The 24587-nt window shown below is 50.8% G+C and overlaps 1 protein-coding gene across 2 annotated transcripts; it reads right to left on the minus strand.

Annotated features, from left to right (window-relative positions):
* Positions 1–6047: 6047 nt before the first annotated feature.
* On the minus strand, positions 6048–24006 carry kcng4a (potassium voltage-gated channel, subfamily G, member 4a). Of its 2 annotated transcripts, XR_010876563.1 has the most exons (5): positions 23804–24006; positions 19282–19595; positions 18402–19043; positions 6288–7877; positions 6048–6239 (listed from the first exon to the last, which is right to left on the minus strand). XR_010876563.1 is itself a non-coding variant. In XM_067234675.1 (4 exons), the coding sequence occupies exons 2-4, from the start codon at positions 19387–19389 to the stop codon at positions 6999–7001; spliced, it is 1629 nt and encodes a 542-aa protein (XP_067090776.1). In that variant the 5' UTR covers positions 19390–19595; positions 23804–24006; the 3' UTR covers positions 6048–6998. The 2 variants fall into 2 exon arrangements, 1 of the variants encoding a protein (XP_067090776.1); XM_067234675.1 differs by having other exon boundaries at positions 6048–7877.
* Positions 24007–24587: the final 581 nt, after the last annotated feature.

A 24587-nucleotide genomic window follows, 5' to 3' on the forward strand; every position in this document is an offset into this window, starting at 1 on the left:
CCCTCACCGCTCAGCCACCTGACTTCTCAGTTACTTTGAAAAAGTAATCTGATTACTGATTACTCCTTTAAAAAGTAACTTAGTTACTTTACAGATACTTTACAGACTTCATTTTAAAAGTAACGCGTTAGATTAGCCTACTCGTTACTGAAAAAAGTGGTCAGATTAGAGTAACGCATTACTGGTGTTGTGCCGAAATCTCCCTCCCTGACAGAACTCCACTCCCCTATGTGTGAACGCACGCACTGCCTTCCTAGCGTAGGCTATTGCTATGTGTAGATTGGCGAACCGAGGCGATTTTTACGAGTAAACTGTTAAACCTTGGTTCCCTCGTCTTAGGCTTTGAGAAAACTGTCAGTGGGATATTGTATTCATGTTTCATTGAAATATAAGTGATGTTGCACTGCACTTGAGAGCCTATACGATTTGTATGTCGTGCTACATGTAAATCTGAATGATTGTTTCACGAAAATAGACGTGATGTTGAACTGCACCTGAGAAACAACGTTGATGTTGTGCTACACTGTTCTATCATCGGAATGAGGTAATATGTGAATTATGTTGTAGCAGGCAGTGCACACGTTCACGCGTAGGGGAGTGGAATTCTGTCAGGGAGTGAGATTTCGGCACAACACCTGTTGCATATTTTAGGTCTCGAAAGGAGGACATGTGCGGGTAAAAGAGGATGTCTGATCACCCTATGTTAAGCCAAAGCTAATGCCAATATCCATACATCAGTTGTGTAGTTTAAGTGCCTGGGGGGTGTTCCGTCAATGTCGCGAGACGTCGCGTTGTCGAGACCTAAAAAATGTGTCTGGCAGGGATTCCAAAATCGTCCGCGATTTTACTTTGTCCGATATTTGTGTTATCTTCGGGTCATTCTGACCCATCAGTCATTGTGATCCACCGTTGTATTACGACAACTGTACCGCATACAAAAACAAAGTGAAGAATTTTCTTTTAACTATCGGGCTGTCTCAGACCCCCCACATTGCAAAGGTTAAAAGAAAATGCTTTTTATTTGTTTTTGTATTGGGTAAAATTGGGTAAACACAACGATGGTTCATTGTGAACCTTTGGGTCATGTGACCCGAAGGTTCACAAGGGTTACATTTAGGGGTGCTAAAAAGGGTGTAAGTTCGCCACTGCTGGTAACCAACGGCCTTTACATGTGGTTCCCCTTCGCAGCCAGTGTGTCCCGGGCGTTAAGTGCGACTTGCGTTAGCGACGTTGATGGAACACCCCCCTTGTCTCTTTCTGGTGTGTTGTGCCTCTTGCATACCATCAGGGTGTCTTGTATGGGATTTCATTGTTCCTTACATGCGTATAAAAATCATTTTCAGTTTATTTCTTCCCAAGGACCTCGAGTTGAATTACAGTGTTTTTTCCGAAAGACTGTAAAGTTTATTTTTTTGTTGCCAAAAGAGTATTGTTTTTCAGGAGGTTTTTTTCAGGACTCTCTTAAATAGAACTCTATTTGATGACTTCCTTCAGGTAAGATCAGTAATGATTGCCCTAGTGTTTCCCTGTGTCTGTCATTGTCTTCACATGTGCCTCGTTGAGTGGTTTCAGTTCTCGTTAGTGTTACCATGTCCATCTGTGTCTTGTTTGGTTCTGTGTATTAATGTTCCTGTTTTGTGTTCAGTTTCTGTCTCGTCCTTGCCAATGTTACCTGTTTATCCTGTTTGTTTCCCTATTATTAATAAAACCCTTGTTTAATGCTCTGCCTGGCTACTTCTCCTGCATTTGGGTCCTACCACACACACACACACACACACACACACTCTTTTAATTTGATTTGCCCCGAGGGTTAATGTATCACTCCAAAACCATATTCTGATGACAACTATCAAAAAATTATAACTCTTGTTCCCCAGTCCAGCTGTTAACCAGACGGCTGATCGTCTTTTGTATAAACATGACAAGGACAGATAAGGTCTTTTGTTTAAACATGACAAGGACAGATAAGGTCTTTTGTTTAAACATGACAAGGACAGATCAGTCACCTGTGATGGTTTGGTTGGTGTGTCAGACATGTTCAGCCATGGAACAGGGAGGTCACAACCACTTTTCTGCTGCCATCCAAGAGTCCTGTCTTCTGTTTTGCCTCATGGTATCACAAACACTCAAAGAGTCAAGGCCGAATAGAGTGGCGGCTTGACTGGGCAGTGGAAAAGTCAGCCATATTTGACTGTTGTGTAGAGGCCTTTTTCCCTCCCTGTGTAGAGGCCTTTTTCCCTCCCTGCACTGGGTCCACAGGATGCTTCCATAAGAGGGAGGGTGGAGCTATCTATGTGTGGGATGTGGGGGGAGGAGTTCTGGGTGGGGATGGGGTGGTAGTGGGGGGTTGGAGTGTGTGTGCGGGCGTGTGTGTGTGTGTGGGGGGGGATGGGGATGGGGCCAGGGCACAGTCGGAGCTGTTTGAAGGGCGGGATGGGAGAGGCTGTTCAGCCTGCCCTGAGGCTGCGTGCTACAGTGAGTTTCTCTGGGCTGGACCTTCAGCAGCTGAGAGGAAGACTCCAGCTAGTACCTACCATCCCCTCAACGACAGATGGCTGATCCACCGTACAACTACAATACATGTTAGTGAGTCTTGTGAATCCATATGTTTTGACTGAAATATTTAGCTCACACATTGCCAATTACAAGACAGGCCCTGCAGGCGGATTGGAAATGACAATCATCCAGCTGCCGCGTGTCAGGTTTAACCCAAGGACAAGGCCCCCTGCTGGTCAGACGGCGACAGTGACCCAGAAGAGATGACTGCAGACCGGTTGAGTAGCATGTACCTGCAGAGCCGGAGCAGCAGTTTCAGGACCGCAATTCTAGGACCCTCGTTTTATGCACACCTCGAGGACCCTGAGGCGTGCTAGGAAGATTGTGGCCGACCCCTCCCACCCTGGTCACTCCCTGTTCCAGCTACTCCCCTCCGGCAGAAGGCTGCGGTCCATCAGGACCAAAACCTCACGCCATAAGAACAGTTTCTTTCCATCTGCTACTGGCCTCTACAACAAGGCCAAGGACTCCCATTGACATTCATTCACTTATTTAACTATAAGTCCATCTAATGGCAATTCAGTATGCATAAGCCACTTTATCTCAGTATCCGACTGCACTATGTTGACCATTCACGCTGCTCATTATTCTTATTTTTATATATATTTTATTTTATATTTAAATTGTTGTATTCTTAGATTGTTTAGTTCTTAAAAATAGTTAAACTTTTGTACTTTTACTTAATTTAAGATCTTTATATGTTTAGTGTTTTGCACCTCCCTGCCACAGTAAATTCCGTGTTTGTATAACATACATGGCGAATAAACCGAATTCTGATTCTGATCAATATTTTCCTGCAGTAGTGAATGCAGGTTACGGCTCGAATTTAAATTATAAGAAGAAGAAGAGGAAGTGATGTAGCTTGTTTCATGACAAGATGGACGAGAATCAGAGTGTAAGTAGCTAATTTGAATCATGTGTGGTTATGTATAAAACAATTCTGGTGTCTTGAATTGGACAATAAAGTTAACGTTAGCTAGCTAACTTCAACTTTGCTGTCGAAATCATTTCAAGACACCGGAGTGGTTTTATACATAACCACACCTGATTCACATTAGCTACTTTTACCTATGAGCTACACTGATTGCCAAACATACAGCTGTTAACAACCAAGTTGAAGACAGAAGTTACTGTTTGTGGGGATTACTGCTTTGGTCGCATTCTTTTTGGTATTTTGGTGGTCGCGAAAATCTAGAAATCCTTCAAAATTTGTTGCTGGTTGATGGGGTGGAGGGAATTATGAAGAGTTGGATGGAGCGATGCAGGTGTATTTGGTGGAGGTGTGGATGGATGTGATACTGCGATTGTTATTGTTTAGTATTGTATTAAATATATCCATATCTGAATAATCAAATTCCCCAGTTGTCCTTGTTTCTTGCCTCTCTCAAACCATTCAAATAGCCTATCTTGTTGTGATCTAGTGACACGTACTCAATAGTATATTTCGTCATCCAATTCGCTAGGTGGCGCTGTCAGATAAAATGAGGGTCCTCGAACTGCGGTCCTCGAACTGCGGTCCTGAAACTGCGGTCCTGAAACTGCAGCTCTCTGGGTCTCCGGCTCTGCAGGTTCATACTATTGGACTGGTTCAGGATAGAGGCCCAGCTACAGGTAAAGGCCCAGCTACCATTCAGAGCATCAGGGGTCAACCCCTGACCACAGAACAACATTGAAATGGATGTGCTGCTCTAACATCTAGCAGCCTGAATACACACGCTGGCATGCTACAAAATCATCTTTGCTTTCCGATCTTCAGATCCCGGCGCTTATCCAACAACCTTATCTTCAGTGCTTCATTTTTTCATAACATTTGGGGTAAAAGGTGTTGACAGGTTGCCCACCTATTAAAGCCCATTAAAGCATTAAAGCACAGGGTGATAAATAGCAGTTTCCTTTTACAAGCACCGGATGGGGAGATGGCGGGAGCATCCTAAAAGGTCTAGGGGGAGATGGAGATGAAGATAGGGTGAGTGAACAAGACAAAAATAGACACTGGAGATGAGGGAGGGAGAGAGCGAGAGAGAGAGGAAGAGAAACAAGGAGGGAAAGAGAGTGGGGTAAAGAGAGAAAATAGTAAAGAGGGGAATGGACTGAGGGAGAGTGAGAAAGAGAAAGAGTTGACATTAGATGCTTTTATGAAGAAGTCCTAATTGGCCTATTCCTCAGAAGCAGTGATTGGTCCATGAGATCCGATCCTATGAGGAGCCAGCGCTGGGCAGTGGGCCAGAGAAACACATGTTCATGGCCCATCTCACCCTCCTCAGGAAAAGAGACACCTGCCCACACCAGGGTAGGCTGAACATTCACACGTGAATGTTCATTAGTGTAGAACATTACTCAGTCAAAGTGTCCAGATGGGTGACTGAGCCTCTGAAAAGCATAATTCATTACAATCATCGGAAGAAACCCTAGATGACATCCCGAAACATGTTTTCATTAAACTCTATCATGGTGATTACCATACATTACACCATTCAGGGTTCCAGTGGGCCACATGCTGGGATGGAACAAACTCTGAAAACCTCTGATTGCTTCAACCTTCTCTGATGGGCACAGCATATGGACTGTCAACACTCCAGACGTCTCATGTGATTGGTGGCCTGCATTTGTTTTAAACTCTCTACAGATAAGTTTTCAGTGTTGTGCCAGCTGTATTTTAGTTGGAGTTTGTTACTGTTCCATCCCCCCTGCCTCCCCCCTGCCTCCCCCCTGCCTCCCCCCTCCAAGATAATCCCATCTAGATTATCATCACATCTGCCGAGGTACTGCCCTCTGTGCTTTGTCTGCTCCCGTGAACTAGACTGAGATCACTCCACAGACTGAAGTTCAGCTCTGAACCCCCTTCCCTCTGACTCCTCCCCTCCCACTGACTCCTCCCACTGAGTCCTCCCCTCCCTCTGACTCCTCCCCTCCCACTGACTCCGCCCACTGACTCCTCCCCTCCCACTGATTCCTCCCCTCCCACTCACTCCTCCCCCTGACTCCTCCCCTCCCACTGACTCCTCCCACTGACTCCTCCCCTCCCACTGACTCCTCCCACTGAGTCCTCCCCTTCCTCTGACTCCTCCCCTCCCACTGACTCCTCCCACTGACTCCTCCCCTCCCACTGACTCCTCCCTCTGCCTCCTCCCCTTCCTCTGATACCTCCCCTCCCTCTGACTCCTTTCCAGCCTCTGACTCCTCCCCTTCCACTGGCTCCTCCCCTCCCTCTGACTCCTCCCCCTACCTATGTCCACTCCTCCCAGAGAACCTGTTGCAAGGCTAAAGGTCACCCGGCCGGTGCCACGGGGTTAAGGAGTGTACACAGATATGCAGCCTGACGTCCATGTGTGTTTCATGCGTAGGTGGACGTGGGTGGCATGTTTGAAAGAGACAACATGAAAGGGTGCCTCAGGACAAAGGTCAGGAGCTGACTTTTTTGTCTCTGCATCATCAGATTAAGACAATTCCCAGAAACACACAAAAACATGACATCATAGAGATTACTAGTATTTGTTTATTTGGAACCTTACAAAGTTTTTTTTATGGTCATGGCTCTTCTATTTCCTTTTACATCTCTTTCTATTTCCTTATCTACCTCCCTATCTTATTTTCTTCCAATTATTTTGAAAGCTCTAGCATGGAAGACCTTTTTTCATTTTTGCTGTTGTGCTGTCTGCCTACCTGCCTCTCTGCATGTCTGCCTCTCTGCCTGTCTGCCTCTCTGCCTCTCTGCATGTCTTTCTGTCTGCCTCTCTGCCTGTCTGCCTGTCTTGCTGTCTGCCTCTCTGCCTGTCTGTTTGTCTACCCAGAGAGGACAGGCGAGGGAGGGAGGAAGGATTAATCGCTTCAGTTCATCCGTGCCTCTCTGTGGGCTTTACTGAGCGTTTGAACCAATCAACAGTCTCTCAACGGTCTCGGTACAGTATGGCTTAAGCTTCTCAAGAAAAACAACTAAAAGTCAGATGTCAGATCAGTTCTCCCCCCTTATGTCTTGGTTATAAAGAGGGCGGGAGACTGGATAGAGCCCTATTAGATGGTGGCTGGGCCAAGCTGGGTGAATGGTCACAGACAGAGATGGAAACAACAGCTTTGGGTTGGAATATTATTGCATGTTCATGGAAGTGGAGGGTGTGGTTGATTTATGGCTGTTGGGGAACTTGTCCATTGTGCTGTGGGCTTGGTGGCTGTCTGGGTCACTGCTCCACTCCGCACATGCCCTGTCCCAGACTTAACATGCACCTTCTCACGTCTCTCAAGTTCAGAGTATGTCCCTCGTCTATACCAGCACAGGGCTGTCACAGTTCAGTAAGTCCATGGGGAAGAGAGGAGAGTGGGAGAGGAGGAGGAGAGGAGGAGAGGAGGAGAGGAGGGAATAGGAACACTAGTGAAGCAGCAAACTAGAGTCTCGTTGAGTCGGCTCCATCTGCGGCGCTCTGCAGGGACGTCGCAGAGCGCCGTCTCTAGAAGGCTCCAGCCGGCAGGCTGTGCCCGTTGTTGTTGCTCGGAGTCTCCTCCACCTTGCCCGCCAGCGACTCCAGCGAGCGCGTGCTCTCCGTGTCAGAACACAGGCGCTTCCCGGGGGGCGGGAAGCCCTCCGTCCCCCCTCCCCCCGCCACGTCCTGCAGCTCGCCCGAGGCGGCGGCGGCGGCGGCGGCCGCCTCGGCGCACTCCTCCTTGAAGAGGCGGTCGTGCTCCTGCTTCAGCTCCTGGTAGGAGCGGGAGAACATGTGGAAGATGGAGGTGGCGGGGAAGGCCATGATGAGGATGCCGCTGAGGATGCTGGACAGCGCCACCATCTGGCCGGGGATGCTGCGCGGCACCATGTCCCCGTAGCCCACCGTCGTCATGGAGATGATGGCCCACCAGTAGGAGGCCGGGATGCTGCTGAAGTCCTGCACGCCGGTGAGCTCGCTCTCGGCCAGGTGGACCAGCGGGGAGAAGAGGGTGACGGCCACGCACAGGAAGAGGAGGAGCAGGCCGAACTCCCGGGTGCTGCGCCGCACCGTCAGGCCCAGCGTCTGCAGGCCCAGGGAGTGTCGGGCCAGACGCATCACGTACAGGATCCTCAGGGCCCGCAGGATCCTCAGAACCAGGCTCAGCTTGTCCAGGTAGCCCTTGCCGCCCCCGGGCCTCTCGTGCTCCAGCGGGTCCTCCTCGTCCACGACCAGGGACACGTAGTAGGGCAGGATGGCCATGGCGTCGATGACGTTCAGCGGCCCGCGGAGGAAGTCCAGCTTGCTGGGCGCCTGGATGAAGCGCAGGACGAATTCCATGGAGAACCAGGCTACGCACACCGTCTCGATGATGAACATGTTGTAGCACTTCTGGGAGCACTCACCCTGAGAGGCAGAGAGCACGGGGGGAGAGGGGGGACGTGGGAGGGAGGGAGAGGGAAAGAGGAAGGAGAGAACGTTGGAAAATGTTTTAAAGGGGACCAGAGACAGAGAGCAGCAAGTATTGTTAAGGACACATATGTACTTACATTTACATTACATTTACATTTATTCATTTAGCAGATGCTTTTATCCAAAGCGACTTCCAAGAGAGAGCTTTACAAAGTGCATAGGTCACTGATAACAACAAGATACCCCCCAAAAAACATTGCAGGTAGCCAAAACATGAAGCACACATTGTGAACAACCAAAATAAGTGCCAAAGGGAAGAACCACAAGAGCATGTAGTTAAACAAGTTACAATTAAACAACATGAATAAGTGCAAGTGTACCTGTAGAGAAGCAAGCAACAGTAAAAAATATTTCAACAATTTAAATCAGTTACCACTAACCACCAAGAGCAGCAAGGCTCTAAGCAAGAGTCATTGTGATCCTTGAGGAAACTAACATGGGGTCCCGCAAACCATTCCTAAGTACCGTTGTACTCCCGGAACAAGTGCGTCTTGAGCCTTTTCTTGAAGGTGGGGAGACAGTCGGTGTCTCTGATGGATGTGGGGAGTTGTTTCCACCACTGGGGGGCCAGACAGGAGAAGAGCTTGTGTTGGGGAGAAGACCGATAGAAAAGAAGAGAGACAGATAAGAGAAAAAATGAGGGAGAGAGAAGAAGAGAGGGGAGAGAGAAGGACAGAGGAAAGACGAGGATAGAAGAGAGTGGGGGAATAGAGCGCGAGGGGGGGGGGGGGCAAAAACAAAGGCTTAGACAATCACTTAGTCAGTGATAAATCATAGTGGGGCGGCTCCTGTGTGTGGGGCTTCATGGCTGGATAAGTGGCCGACTATCAGGTCATTAGCCAGGCTCACAGTTCCATCACAGCTGGGGGGGAAGGGCGGGGCACCTGGACAACCAGGCCACCATGACCTCCAGCTGCCCAGGAGCATGCATCATACGCCCCTGACACAGGACACGCCAGGACACGCTAGGACACGCCAGGACACGCCAGGACACGCCAGGACACGCCAGGACACGCCAGCACACGCTAGGACACGCCAGGACACGCCAGCACACGCCAGGACACGCCAGGACAAGCCAGGACACGCCAGCACACGCCAGGACATGCCAGGACACGCCAGCACACGCCAGCACACGCCAGGACACGCCAGGACATGCCAGGACACGCCAGCACACGCCAGGACACGCCAGGACACGCCAGGACACGCCAGCACACGCCAGGACACGCCAGGACATGCCAGGACACGCCAGCACACGCCAGGACACGCCAGCACACGCCAGGACACGCCAGGACACGCCAGCACATGCCAGGACACGCCAGCACACGCCAGGACACGTGGTCCAATCCTTTCCTCCCTCCATCGATCTCTCCATCCGGTCATCCATCCCTTCCTTCCTTCCTCTCTATTTCTTCCCCCCCCCCTGTGCTGACTCCCATTTCATTCTTTCATTCTCTCTCTCTCTCCCCCTTCTATTCAACATCCCTCATTCTCCGGTCCTGTGCTTCCCATTGTCCTTCTCTCTCCCCTGCTCTCTGCCTGAGAGCCTGCCTGTTTGCTCCTCCTTCTCATCCCTCATTCTCTGTTTGTGCCTACTTCTCCCCATGCCCGGGGTTCTCATCCCTCATCCTCGCTCTTCTTCCATCCCTCATTCTTCCTCTCCCACCCTTCCCTCCCTGCCTCTCTCTCTCTCGCTCTCCATACATCACGCGCGCACACACCCACAGTCTCTCCTCCCCCCGACGTCATCTCTCGCCCACGTCCACTCGTCCCCGCTGTCCTCTCATCGCTCACACAAATGCTCTTTCACTCCGCCTCGTTCGATCTTCCCCGTCCCCCTGCTCCCGTCCATCTCCTCCCGGTTCTCCTCATCCTCTCCTCTTCCCCGTCCCCCTGCTCCCTTCCATCTCCTCCCGGTTCTCCTCATCCTCTCCTCGACCCGCTCTGCTCTCCCCCTCGCCGTCCTCCTCCCGCTCTGCTCTCCCCCTCGCCGTCTTCCTCCCGCTCTGCTCTCCCCCTCGCTGTCCTCCTCCCGCTCTGCTCTCCCCCTCGCCGTCCTCCTCCCGCTCTGCTCGCCCCCTCGCCGTCCTCCTCCTCAACCTGCTCTCCCCCTCGCCGTCCTCCTCCTCGACCTGCTCTCCCCTTCGCCGTCCTCCTCCCGGCTCTGCTCTTTCCCTTTGAACCCTTCGTCTCTGTCTGCATCGCGGCCTAGCTTTTTTTCCCCTTTGTTCCCGTTCCCTCTCTTGGTCTCCCTCACTCTTTCTCTCTCGCTCTCGCTCTCTCCTTACGACCTTTTCTCGGTGCTATACTCTCGCCGTGACGAATGTAACTGACGGCTCATTCCGGCGTCGTCTGTCTAGCCTGACAGAGAAGCGCATTACGATCAGAGCTGCTGTGACCGTCAGAGGACGACCACAACATGGCGGCGACACTGCCCAGAGACACACAACAGGTCACGGACGCGGAGAAGTCCCGCTGAATCCAGGGGTGTCTAACTCAGTAACTCAGGGGAGTCAGTTGGCTGAGCGGTGAGGGAGTCGGGCTAGTAATCCAAAGGTTGCCAGTTCGATTCCCGGTCATGCCAACTGACCTTGTGTCCTTGTGCAAGGCACTTCACCCTACTTGCCTCGGGAGAATGTCCCTGTACTTACTGTAAGTCGCTCTGGATAAGAGCGTCTGCTAAATGACTAAATGTAAATGTAAAGTCAGCTCCAGCCATGAAGTGGTTAACCCTTCCTGAGAGGTCTGTAGCCGTCCTCGCACACCGCGGGGGGCTTCCTAGAGAGATCTGGCCTTTCATTTGTAAGCCTTTGGTTTCAACACAAAAAGCCTTCGGGTTCAAAGAACGATGTTTAAAATTCAGCTGGGTGCTGAATAATTTAGCTCTGTGCCGTGGTGAAGGGAAGATTCAGTGTAAACCTATCTGCATATCGGTTGTGGGAGACTCTGCCTAGGAGACGTGGAACGATGATAAGGGTAACATCCAAGTGAAACCGTGGGAACCAACACTCACATGCACACACACACGCACACACACACAGAAAGATAGAGTTCTGGCTTGACTCTGAAGACTATGCTCCACGACCCAATCATTAAAAAACAAAAACAAAAAAAACAGACATGCTGCATAGAGAGGCTGCACTCCATGCAATACCTAAAGTATCAAACCTACAATAAGTCTCCCCTCCAGAGACTCCCCCCTCCTGAGACTGTCTCTCTCTGTCCCTCCCTGTCTCTCCCAAAACCGTCAGCTGGTTTGTGTCTGCCCATCTTCAACTCAGATACATCAGTGGAATGGGCTCTGTCACACCCAGTCTGTCTTTCGTATTTCTTAATCTCTCTCTGGTTCTCTGTCCTCTCTGCCAGTGATGCTTTCTTATTCAGTCCTCTGACTTCCCTCTCTGGTCATTTTCAGCCATGCCTTTATTATTGCTTGGCTCTCCCCATGAGCTAACAGATTCCCAACCTAGCAGCTGACAGTACTGCAGAGTGTGTGTGTGTGCGTGTGAAAGTGTGTGCGTGTGAAAGAGTGTGCGTGCGTGTGAGTGAGAGAGTGTGCGTGTGCGCGCATGTACAGTAGCAGTCTCAGAGGAGACTGGAAGAGGAGCTCCTCTCATTGAAGTTGGTCTGAAATATGACAGCAGAGGGCTCTGGTGCAGAGCAGAGGAGAGAGCACACACACACACACAGACAGACACACACACACACACAGTGTATACAGTAAGGAAGTTGGATGTGATTCATGTTTTTCAGACTGGAGTCTGTTTTCCTCTGTTTGTTTGTGTGTCTGTCTTCCAATCTGTCTGTCTGCCTGCCTGCCTGCCTGCCTGCCTGCCTGCCAGTTTGTCTGTCTGTCTGTCTGTCTGTCTGTCTGTCTGTCTGTCTGCCTCTCTGTCTGTCTGCATGTCTCTGTCTATCTGTGTCCTCCTCTCTCTATCCCTGTCTCTCTCAGACATGCTACCAGTCTGGCTTGACGCGATCATGAAGTTGGATCATTACCCAGACTCCCTCTGGAGGCAGATTGTGGAGGGCTTGGGGGAGGAACAGAGAAAATGGAGGAAAAAGAAAGAAAAAAAAACCTTCCCAGCCCATCAATCATGTTTACCTTCAACAGGACCTTCACCACGCCGGGGTGAACCCATATTTTATTGTGACCTTGTGGAGAAGATGAAATAGATAAAGATGATCTGACAAGGAGAACATGTGGTCTACGTCATAAGTCTCTGTTTTTCTCATAACACACTCTTTCCTACATATTATGAAGCAATAAAACGCTCCTACCCATGCTGACAAAGTGGCACTTTCTGCTGAGAGAGGACTGTATCCATGTTTTAAAATTATTTTTTAACTTTACACTATATCTTTATCTCTGTGTCTTACACACACACAAGCTCTTGCTTAAAACACACTGCTCTTGCGCTGCATTACAATAATGGTATCTTGTACATTTGTATTTTTTGTAATATTTGTATTTTTAAATTGTAATTTACGGCAACTTATATTTTATTTTATTGTATATTTAATTCTATTCTAATCCCACTTAGTACTTCTAGTTTATGTACCCTTAGTATAGATAGTCCACATATTTAAATTTTAGGTATATGTTTATTGTATGCACCTTCCTGCCAAAGCAAATTCCTTGTCTGTGCAAACTTTCATGGCGAATAAATCCCATTCAGATTCTGATTCTGATTCAGCTCACTCACATAGTCTGGGCTCGACAGCAGGGTTAGGTCAGTGACTACAGCTCGAATAGCTGGCAGGGAGAGGGGTTGGGAGGTTGAGTGTGGAGTGCGTTTGTTTCGGGCTGACTCGCGGCGGAATGTGATTCTGATGGGATCCTGTGGCTAGTCGGGGACACGCAGCGGTGGGGGAAGGGGGGCTGCTGGTCTGAAATCAAGCGCCCTGGGAGAGCTGGGAGGAGACAAGAGGGGAGGACTGCCTTCGTCTCTCCTCTTCTCCCACTACAGAGTGAGACACCAACCGCACGTGGAACGCCACCTCCAAGGTCACCTTCATGAGATAACTTTACCTCAAAGCAGCTGTGTGTGTGTGTGTGTGTGTGTGTGTGTGTGTGTGTGTGTGTGTACTGTATGAGTCGTTGGGCAGGATAGACACGTTACACTCTGCAGTGCTCTCTCCAAAAGCCACTTGACAACCATACAGCATAGACACTGAATACAAAAACAGGCAGGAGCTGTCTGTGTACGTGCGTGGAGACACACACACACACTCACACACACACACACACACACACACACTCCCACACTCACTATCTAGAATGGCACAACCTCTATGGTACTCAGTATTTCTTTCCCATCCTCCTGCTGGCTCCCGTGTCTCCTCACGCTGTCTTACCCGGCAGGAGCACACTGCAGCGACTCCTCTTCTATCCCTCCTCCTCAACATGTTTCCCTTTTCCTCTCGTTATCGGTCTCTCTTTCGCTCTCTCTCTCCCTCTCTCTCTCTCTCTCTCTCTCTCTCTCGGTCTCTCTCTCTCTCCCTCTCTCTCTATCTTTTTGGTTTGTTTTTGGTTTAGTTTGATTGGAAATTAAATGTTGTGGAATTAGCAAGTGAAATGGTTTTGTCTTGAATAAGGGATGGCTGGTGTGGTAAAACTGCTTGGTTAGCTGGCTGTTCTAACTGCCCAATAAAGGTATATTTAGAAGTCAAAGTCTCTCTCTCTCCTCTCTCTCTCTCTCTCTCTCTCTCTCTCTCTCTCTCTCTCTCTCTCTCTCTCTCTCTCCTCTCTCTCTCTCTCTCTCTCTCTCTCTCATGATAAACACCCTGTGGAAGAGAGGAAGCAGAAGCCATGACAGGTCACCTAGTGTCTACTGCCTTCTGTCACTTCACATTCCTGCTTCCCCTGACAACCCCAGCCTTAACTTCAGCCCCAGCCCCTATCCCAGCCCCAGCCCCTATACCAGCCCCAGCCCCTATCCCAGCCCCTATCCCAGCCCCAGCCCCTATCCCAGCCCCAGCCCCAGCCCCTATCCCAGCCCCTATCCCAGCCCCAGCCCCTATCCCAGCCCCAGCCCCTATCCCAGCCCCAGCCCCAACCCCAACCCCTATCCCAGCCCCAGCCCCTATCCCAGCCCCAGCCCCTATCCCAGCCCCAGCCCCTATACCAGCCCCAGCCCCTATACCAGCCCCTATCCCAGCCCCAGCCCCTATCCCAGCCCCAGCCCCAGCCCCTATCCCAGCCCCTATCCCAGCCCCAGCCCCTATCCCAGCCCCAACCCCTATCCCAGCCCCAGCCCCAACCCCAACCCCAACCCCTATCCCAGCCCCAGCCCAAGTCCCAGCCCCAGCCCCAACCCCAGCCCCTATCCCAGCCCCAGCCCCAACCCCAACCCCTATCCCAGCCCCAGCCCCAACCCCTATCCCAGCCCCAGCCCAAGTCCCAGCCCCAGCCACAACCCCAGCCCCTATCCCAGCCCCAGCCCCAACCCCTATCCCAGCCCCAGCCCAAGTCCCAGCCCCAGCCCCAACCCCAACCCCTATCCCAGCCCCAGCCCCTATCCCAGCCCCAGCCCCTATCCCAGCCCCAGCCCCAGCCCCAGCCCCAACCCCAACCCCTATCCCAGCCCCAGCCCCTATCCCAGCCCCAGCCCCTATCCCAGCCCCAGCCCCTATACCAGCCCCAGCCCCTATACCAGCCCCTATCCCAGCCCCAGCCCCTATCCCAGCCCCAGCCCCAGCCCCTATCCCAGCCCCTATCCCAGCCCCAGCCCCAGCCCCTATCCCAGCCCCAGCCCCAACCCCAACCCCTATCCCAGCCCCAGCCCCAACCCCTATCCCAGCCCCAGCCCAAGTCCCAGCCCCAGCCCCAACCCCAGCCCCTATCCCAGCCCCAGCCCCAACCCCAACCCCTATCCCAGCCCCAGCCCCAACCCCTATCCCAGCCCCAGCCCAAGTCCCAGCCCCAGCCACAACCCCAGCCCCTATCCCAGCCCCAGCCCCAACCCCTATCCCAGCCCCAGCCCAAGTCCCAGCCCCAGCCCCAACCCCAACCCCTATCCCAGCCCCAACCCCAACCCCTATCCCAGCCCCAGCCCCAACCCCTATCCCAGCCCCAGCCCAAGTCCCAGCCCCAGCCCCAACCCCAACCCCTATCCCAGCCCCAACCCCAACCCCTATCCCAGCCCAAGTCCCAGCCCCAGCCCCAGATCTTTCAGATCAATACTCTAAGAGATGACAGGTACATGCCGTAGCAGCTAATAAGATCTGATAACTCGACCTCAAATGACTGCTTTCTGCCGTACACAGTCCCATCAGTCACTAAGCTCATTTCACTGTTAACAACGGCACAGAATGAAAGCTGCATTTTTACTGCAATTGTTATCACCCCTCATCAATTTAGACTCTATCAAATGGAAAATGTTAGGCAGTTTTTTTTTGCATTTAAGCTGGGTCTGGGGCAGTGTCAGTCTTAGCCAGTGGAATCTGACGACTGGGGAAACACAGAAAGGCATCAACACTTGATAATTATGGAACATAAATGACAGTTCACAGACACTGGTTCTTCATGGTGTTTACAGGGTACTGAATAACAGAACAACTACTTGTTAGGAGAGACACGCATTTAGACGTCATTAAAAAAGGAGACATTAATCAGAAAGAAGAGTTTCAAGTTCCTCCTCTCTCACTTGTAAACATCTGCAGAATATCAGCACACCCCTTCCAAGTAGAGCCCATTCTCAACTGTACCCAAACCTTCTCCGGGCAGGACCTAAATGAGATGGTTCTCTTTTCTGGCAGAGAGCATCCAGACTGAGAACAGCCTGTCCGGACCAATCCAAACACTCATTCAATCTGTCAGAGCTCTGTGCTCAGCGCAGCACTTGTATGGGTATGTGTGTGTATGTGTGTGTGTGTGTTCCGGTGAGTGTGTGTGTATGTGTGTGTGTGTGTATGTTCTGGTGAGTGTTTGGTCTAAGTCATTTATTGAGGCAGTAGGTTTATACAGACACACTGCGTCTACTCTCTGGGAGTTTATGGATTTGCATTCCTGAACGCACCAAGGGGCCTTGCTGTCTCTAACACACACACACACACACAAACACACTCTCCAGGCACCAAGCCCACTACACAGAACACACACACACACACACTCTCCAGGCACCAAGCCCACTACACAGAACACACACACACAACAAGGGATGCAGCAGAGGCATGCGGTGTGTTTCAAATGTATAGAAATGGTCTCTCTCTTTCTGTCTCTCTCAGTCTCTCTCTCTCTCTCTCTCTCTCTCAGTCTCTCTCTCTCTCTCTCTTTCTGTATTTATCTCTCTCTCTCAGTCTCTCTCTCTCTCTCTCTCTCTCTCTCTCTCTTTCTGTATTTATCTCTCTCTCTCAGTCTCTCTCTCTCTCTCTCTCTCTCTCTCACTCTCTCCTTTCCTATATTCCTCCCTCCCTCTCTTCCTCTCTTTCCCTCTGTGATATATGAGGTGTGCGCCAGTGGTCAAACCCGTTTCCATAGTAAAGACTCAGAGACGTCAGCCAGTGTGAATTAAACATGACCCACCGCTGGTCTGACTATGGTGGCTAGCTGAACCTGCAGGTTGCTGCACTGCAGCTCATTGACAGGTACAGGTAAACACACGAGCTGCTAACACTGACACGGAGACACACAAACACACTTGTATGTGCAAAGAAATGCAAATCAGGCGTCCCAGTGCCTGGACAACGCACACATTGCAAACACCCCCACCCCCTCCAACACCGGTGTGCTTGTGTGTGCGTTGTGTGTGTGTTGTGTTGTGTGTTTTGTGTGTGTGTTTGTGTGTGTTGTGTGTGTGTGTGTGTTCTGTGTGTGTGTGTGTGTGTGTGTGTGTGTGTGTGTTTGCTCAGTTCATTATTCCCTGGTGTGTGCTGACATTAGGGTGGTTTCGCCAGGCTGCCTCCATCATTCTGCTAGTAGCAGACACACCTCACAGCACACTCTCTCACCCCTGCACACACACGCACACACACACTCTTACCACTGCCCCCAACTCCTATAAAACACAGCACACACACTTCAAAGTCTCAAATACCTCTACCTACGGGCACAGAGCGAGAGACAGAGAGAGAGAGCGAGTGAGAAAACCAGAAAGGAAAGCACAGAACCGATCAGGTAAATAATAATGTACACATTCTGCCTGCCATCTGCCTGCCTGCCTGCCTTCTGCATGTCTGCCTGCCGTCTGCCTGTCTGCCTGTCTGCCTTCTGCATGTCTGCCTGCCGTCTGCCTGTCTGCCTTCTGCATGTCTGCCTGCCGTCTGCCTGTCTGCCTTCTGCATGTCTGCCTGCCGTCTGCCTGTCTGCCTTCTGCATGTCTGCCTGCCTTCTGCATGTCTGCCTGCCGTCTTCCTGTCTGCCTTCTGCATGTCTGCCTGTCTGCCTGCCGTCTGCCTATCTAACTGACTGTCTCCCTGTCTGACTGACTGTCTGCCTGACTGACTGTCTGCCGTCTGCCTATCTAACTGACTGTCTCCCTGTCTGACTGACTGTCTGCCTGTCTGGCTGTCTGCCTGTCTGACTGTCTCCACATTGTCTGTCTCGCAGTATTTTTTCAGTTATTATCTTTATCTGGTTCTCTCCTTCTATCTGTCTCTAGGTGTCTCATTCAATATGCACAGTATCTGTTTCTTACACACACAGAAACACCACATACTTAAATTATGAGAGTGTCTACCTGACATTTGTGGCAGGGCTATCCAATGAGAGTGAGGGGTCATTTCTAAACAGAACCAGCAGTCGTGTTGAGCAGTGTCTGACTACTGCATAGGGATCATTATGACTGACCTCACCACTGTTTTTCACAGCACATCCATCCACAGGATGGATTCCCCTGGCCTGCAGCAATGTGCTTAATCACCTAGTCATCGTGAATCAGCGCCCCCCTCCTCCACACACACACACACACACACCCACACACACACACACACACACACACACACAACCAAACACTGTAAAGGTGACAAATGAACGCCACAAAAGGCAGCCTTGGGGGGAGAGCGATGAACTTGTCTCTAGAACACCCAATGTCAGCAGCACACATGCAGAATATATATCTCTTATGCACACAAGCACACACTGTCTCTCTTGCACACCTGCAAGTACGTGCAGTCGTGCACACATATTGTGTCTTCCACACGCAAGCACACACAGGCTTGCTTTATTATAGTGATGACCGACAATTCACTCCTATTCAAAGCCATGCTATCCCTGACCCCTAAGCCTAACCTCAACCCTTGTAATTCTAACCTCAACAGCATCTGACCACACATCTGTTTCACACACCTGCAAGCATGCACACACATCGACTTCAACTTTCGACTTTATTTGTCCCCAGAGGGCAATTGGTTTTGCAGAAAGCCACACTGTCTCACACACTCTCTCTTACACACAGACACGAAACCACACTCCATTATAAACACCCAAATTTTCACACCAGTTTCCGAATCCAGACTCACCCTCGCCTCCTCCTCCCGTAGGTCGGGCATGGTGCTGATACACAGGCTGATCACGGTGATGGCCACCATGACAACAGACAGACAGGCGAAGATCTTCCCTGGCAGGCCGGACTGGGGATTCTCCACCATGTCCCTTAGACGGTTCATGAACTTGCGGTACTTGGTCTCCACCACCTGGGGGCGCTGCAGCGCGTTCCTCTGCCTGCGCTCCTCCTCCACCCTCTCGTGCTGCTGCACCTCCTCGATGCGCGTGTACATCCGCCGCTTGCAGCAGCGCTCCATGTAGGTCATCTCCACGCCCCAGTAGGTCAACTCGTCGTTGAGCGACAGCGCGCACATCTCGCGCAGGAGACGCAGCTTCCCGGCCGCCAGGAAGTTGAGGATGACCCGGAAGGCCGACGGGCTGCGGTCGAAGAAGTACTCGCGGCGCGCCTCGTCGTAGTCGTCGCAGACGCGGGCGATGTCCTCCGGGCTGGAGCAGGAGCGCAGGCGGCCCAGCCTGGTCAAGGGGAACTCCTCCAGGGTGCTCCAGGGGAAGGTGTAGCGGTTTCCCCCCACATTGATCACCGCCAGCAGCTGGTGGTCCACCGCTCCCAGCTCCCCCTGGCCCCGGATGAACTGGACCCTCTTGTAGTACACACCCTGCACATGTGGAGACGGAGTTACGCTTCATTGAACTCCTGTGATCGAATGCTTTGCTGGTTTATTGAGCTCTTAATGTCTACTCTCTGTTTACCTGTTCAGTAAGTCGCTCAACAAACAAACAAAATGATACCATAGGGGAAGATTGTATCAAAACAATGGTACCGATATGTGTTTGACGTGGTTTTTAAAATCAGAATCTGTATTAGGGATACAAGTGGTCATTCTTGTCCCTCACCTTGACTGTCTCTGTTTCGGGTATCTCAGTGAAGATACGGTCCAGGCTGCTGTCATCACTGACTGACAGGTTGCTGAAGTCATGGTTGGCATTGCTGATGATGGGCATGGTGGCATCAGGGATCAGAAAAGGCTGGCAGAAGGGAACAGTCTGAGCAGGCCAGTAAGGCGAAGGACTGGTTTCCTGGGTGGCTGGTTAGCAGGCTAGAAGACAGGCTGGCTGGCTGGTTAAAACTGGCTGGCTGGCTGGCTGCTTCACAGGCTTGGTTGCCTGAAGTGCATGACCGTTTGCCCTGGTCTATCACACAGCAGGCTCTGAGAAAAGGGGGGGGGGGGGTCAGATTGAGAGAGGGGGGGGGGGAAGGTGTGAGAGAAGAGCGAGGTATGGTGAGACAAAGGGACATTAGCACACAAGCGCAGCGAGAGAGAAAAAGGAAGAGAGAGAGAAAATAAAAATAGGAGTGGGGAAAAGAGCTACAGTAGCGAGAATCTCAGCGAGACTGCAGTGGTGCAAACTCCTCCCCCTCCTTTCCAGCCTCGAGTTTCCGGCAGCAACAGATAGACATACAAAGTACTCCCCACAGGACAGTGCTGTGCCCCACACCTGGAGAGACACTGGAGGGGGCGTTTGATTCGACAAACCTTGCACAGACTTTATACACACTGAGAAACCAAAAATATGCAAATATCACACATTCACACATGCATAACATTTGGTTTGCCACATACAGTGGATCCCATATGCGATTGTGTCATAAATGAGCTCAAATGTTATTTTGAATGTTATCTTTGTTTTAAAAGAGGGATAAACCAGAGTTGAAACAAACTAAAACACAATTTGTGATTGAAGCCTCTGTGTGGGGAAGGAGGACCTCAGGTCTGGTCTCAGGTCTGTGTGGGGAAGGAGGACCTCAGGTCTGGTCTCAGGTCTGTGTGGGGAAGGAGGACCTCAGGTCTGGTCTCAGGTCTGTGTGGGGAAGGAGGACCTCAGGTCTGGTCTCAGGTCTGTGTATGGATGGAGGACCTCAGGTCTGGTCTCAGGTCTGTGTGGGGAAGGAGGACCTCAGGTCTGGTCTCAGGTCTGTGTATGGAAGGAGGACCTCAGGTCTGGTCTCAGGTCTGTGTGGGGAAGGAGGACCTCAGGTCTGGTCTCAGGTCTGTGTGGGGAAGGAGGACCTCAGGTCTGGTCTCAGGTCTGTGTGGGGAAGGAGGACCTCAGGTCTGGTCTCAGGTCTGTGTATGGAAGGAGGACCTCAGGTCTGGTCTCAGGTCTGTGTGGGGAAGGAGGACCTCAGGTCTGGTCTCAGGTCTGTGTGGGGAAGGAGGACCTCAGGTCTGGTCTCAGGTCTGTGTGGGGAAGGAGGACCTCAGGTCTGGTCTCAGGTCTGTGTATGGAAGGAGGACCTCAGGTCTGGTCTCAGGTCTGTGTATGGAAGGAGGACCTCAGGTCTGGTCTCAGGTCTGTGTATGGAAGGAGGACCTCAGGTCTGGTCTCAGGTCTGTGTGGGGAAGGAGGACCTCAGGTCTGGTCTCAGGTCTGTGTATGGATGGAGGACCTCAGGTCTGGTCTCAGGTCTGTGTGGGGAAGGAGGACCTCAGGTCTGGTCTCAGGTCTGTGTGGGGAAGGAGGACCTCAGGTCTGGTCTCAGGTCTGTGTATGGAAGGAGGACCTCAGGTCTGGTCTCAGGTCTGTGTATGGAAGGAGGACCTCAGGTCTGGTCTCAGGTCTGTGTATGGAAGGAGGACCTCAGGTCTGGTCTCAGGTCTGTGTGGGGAAGGAGGACCTCAGGTCTGGTCTCAGGTCTGTGTATGGAAGGAGGACCTCAGGTCTGGTCTCAGGTCTGTGTGGGGAAGGAGGACCTCAGGTCTGGTCTCAGGTCTGTGTGGGGAAGGAGGACCTCAGGTCTGGTCTCAGGTCTGTGTGGGGAAGGAGGACCTCAGGTCTGGTCTCAGGTCTGTGTATGGAAGGAGGACCTCAGGTCTGGTCTCAGGTCTGTGTGGGGAAGGAGGACCTCAGGTCTGGTCTCAGGTCTGTGTGGGGAAGGAGGACCTCAGGTCTGGTCTCAGGTCTGTGTATGGAAGGAGGACCTCAGGTCTGGTCTCAGGTCTGTGTATGGAAGGAGGACCTCAGGTCTGGTCTCAGGTCTGTGTATGGAAGGAGGACCTCAGGTCTGGTCTCAGGTCTGTGTATGGAAGGAGGACCTCAGGTCTGGTCTCAGGTCTGTGTATGGATGGAGGACCTCAGGTCTGGTCTCAGGTCTGTGTGGGGAAGGAGGACCTCAGGTCTGGTCTCAGGTCTGTGTGGGGAAGGAGGACCTCAGGTCTGGTCTCAGGTCTGTGTATGGATGGAGGACCTCAGGTCTGGTCTCAGGTCTGTGTATGGAAGGAGGACCTCAGGTCTGGTCTCAGGTCTGTGTATGGAAGGAGGACCTCAGGTCTGGTCTCAGGTCTGTGTATGGAAGGAGGACCTCAGGTCTGGTCTCAGGTCTGTGTATGGAAGGAGGACCTCAGGTCTGGTCTCAGGTCTGTGTATGGAAGGAGGACCTCAGGTCTGGTCTCAGGTCTGTGTATGGAAGGAGGACCTCAGGTCTGGTCTCAGGTCTGTGTATGGAAGGAGGACCTCAGGTCTGGTCTCAGGTCTGTGTATGGATGGGGTGTAAGCAATTTGGTTTAACTCTATCATGAGTTATGATAGTTGTGATAGCCAGTTCTAGACAAGTTTTACTGGGGGGGCCAAGGGGGGGGGCAGTGTTTAACCAGAGGGGCACATCAAATAACGGAAACAAATGATATTTAAATATTAAATACTTTAATTTTGCTTCACATTATCATACAAATGGCTCTGGCTCTCTCTTCCAGCTCCTCAGCTCTCTCAATACCTTGATATGTTTCTCTCACTTTTTTATTTACTGGGGCAAAAAAGGCTGCAATGTCCCTTCCTCGTTTCATGATGACTACTAGAAAAAAAAAATATATATATATTATTCAGTCAGCTCAGGGGGGGCACAGGGGGGGCCAGGGACATTTTTACAGGGACACTGGCCCCTGTAGGCCCCCATGTAGAACCGCCACTGGCGATAGCTATTATGTTACAGTAGGTGAGATATGACACCAGCAGTGGACACAGACCAGAAAACAACTGCAGTCTTCATGGCTTAAACACTTCACATCACATAACAGCTCAACCCTCTCCCTCCCCGTCCTACACACGGACACACACCAGGCCGCCACACACCCTGATCAACTCTGACAGACACTGAAGACTTATGACATCAGGGCTGCGAGTGAATGTAAAGATTGTAAGCTGTGAACTTTTAGTTTTCTCAATGTTAGCGGAATGTAAGATAACTGTAGTAGCATACACACGTTCTTAACACGCTCAAATGAGTTACTACAGGCTTTGAGTGTTCGCTGTAGCCTGTAGGCACCTAAGCCTGCTGCAGCCTTCAGTCGCCTACCCCGCAACACGACAAGACAGCTTTTTGCCTACAGCCATAACATTGATCACAAACTATGCATTTAAAATGCGCATAATATATGTCTGCAGTGTAGCTGAAACCAGCTAGAGGGGTGTCGTTACTACACCTCTAAAATAGTGGACGGCTATGATCTAAAGTTCTCGCAGTTCTAATGAGCCGCGGATATCCACTTATTCAAGTTCTACTGGGCCCGTACGGGGATTCCATAAATCACGTTGTGAAGGTGTTTCATTTCGATCAGCGGGGGGAGGAGAGAATTATAAACTATTTATTAATAGGATCGCTGGCTGGTAAGAAAACTCCCGGCGGAGGGGAGGGTTGCTTCGCCGAGTGGAAAGTTAATTGAAGAAAGTGTTTTTGTGACGCGCGGTTGTTATCAAGATCCTCCGGTGAGCGTGACAGACACTGGGCTCGACAGATAAGACAAATTGAAGTTGTTACCACTGGTCAATTACGAGCTGTTTAAATAATGAGTCAACCTCACGCAGAGATTAGTCCAAACTGTAGGCTTCTCTTTCTTTCTTTCCTTTTACATACACACGGCTATCATGGTATAGCCGATACCAAACTTGAAAAATTGCACTTATTATGATCAAATAAAGCAATGGGTAGTTTAAAGCTGTTCTGCAATAACAGGGATGCGTTATCTGTTTTCTCCAATAATAATAATAATAATACAACTTTATTTAAATGGAACATTTCATACAAGAATTGAAGTTCAAGATGCTTTACATAACATAACTCTAGAACGATAGACTAGGCATTTAACTATTTCTCTGTGCGGTTAATGCATCGCTGATCCAGTTTAACATATACTGCTGGGGATCCACGAGTGCATAGACTCAAATTCTGATTAAAATCGTTTGTGCGATTCTAAATAATAATATTCTGCATACTGTAAAAGTACAAACTAGCAATTATTGTGAAGTAACCTCGACAATGAGGCTTTCATGTTGTTTAAAGTTGACAGGTGATGGGGTAATTTAGTTTGATTTCGAAACTGCCGGTGGAAATAATATGGACACCAGAAAACTTGTCACGTACCATTTCGTAGAGAGAATAGCTTCATCAATCCACAGCAGCTTTCTCTCTCTTTCTGCTTCACGATCACTCAAGATCCGCAAAACACGTCTCACCGAAGAAAATCAGCTGCCACATTGTGCCTCCCCGGAATTAGCTTTCACAAACATTCAAACCTGCGAACGGGAGTATAGACAGTTTTCAGAATAGCAGAGAGAAAACAGGTCTGGTAGAGTGTCCCGTTACAGCTCCGTACTGCGGGGAAGCTGCGAGGATGCGCGCAAGCACTCCGCGGATGAGGCGCGAGGGTAATGAAGCTCAAGTTTGAGAAGAAGAGTGCGTTTGAGCGCTCGTGCGTTAGTGGCCTCTCGCGGCTTTCACTGCAGTCCCATTTAAAAACGCTAAGATTAAAAGGTCTGTGTTCCACACACACACTGCCCTACGGTTCCTACCACGTAGGCAAGAGCGAGTCGTTCATACCCCGTTCGAACCCCAAAATATGTTTCCTTTTTCTGAAGGACCTTAGACTACTTTGGCGGGATAGATGACGAGCTGGGCTATGGTAAGCTATTGTTACTCTGTTCATGTGATGCAGGTGACACCAGCCTGATAAACACCAGACACCGGAGCGGAGTATTAACCTTTTGACTGAACAGACGGCTCTGATATCCGCTTGATGCTGTGAGGGATGCCCATGGATTTGATCCCAATTACTTTTTTTTCCAGAGGCGGATTATGGACGCCGAGGGGAAGTTGTTCTTATCTATGATGAAGTGGAACACCGACTGTTTTCTTATGATGAGACTGT

Source organism: Osmerus mordax, chromosome 4 (genome assembly GCF_038355195.1).
Source record: "Osmerus mordax isolate fOsmMor3 chromosome 4, fOsmMor3.pri, whole genome shotgun sequence".
In the NCBI taxonomy this organism is placed as follows: Eukaryota; Metazoa; Chordata; class Actinopteri; order Osmeriformes; family Osmeridae; genus Osmerus; species Osmerus mordax.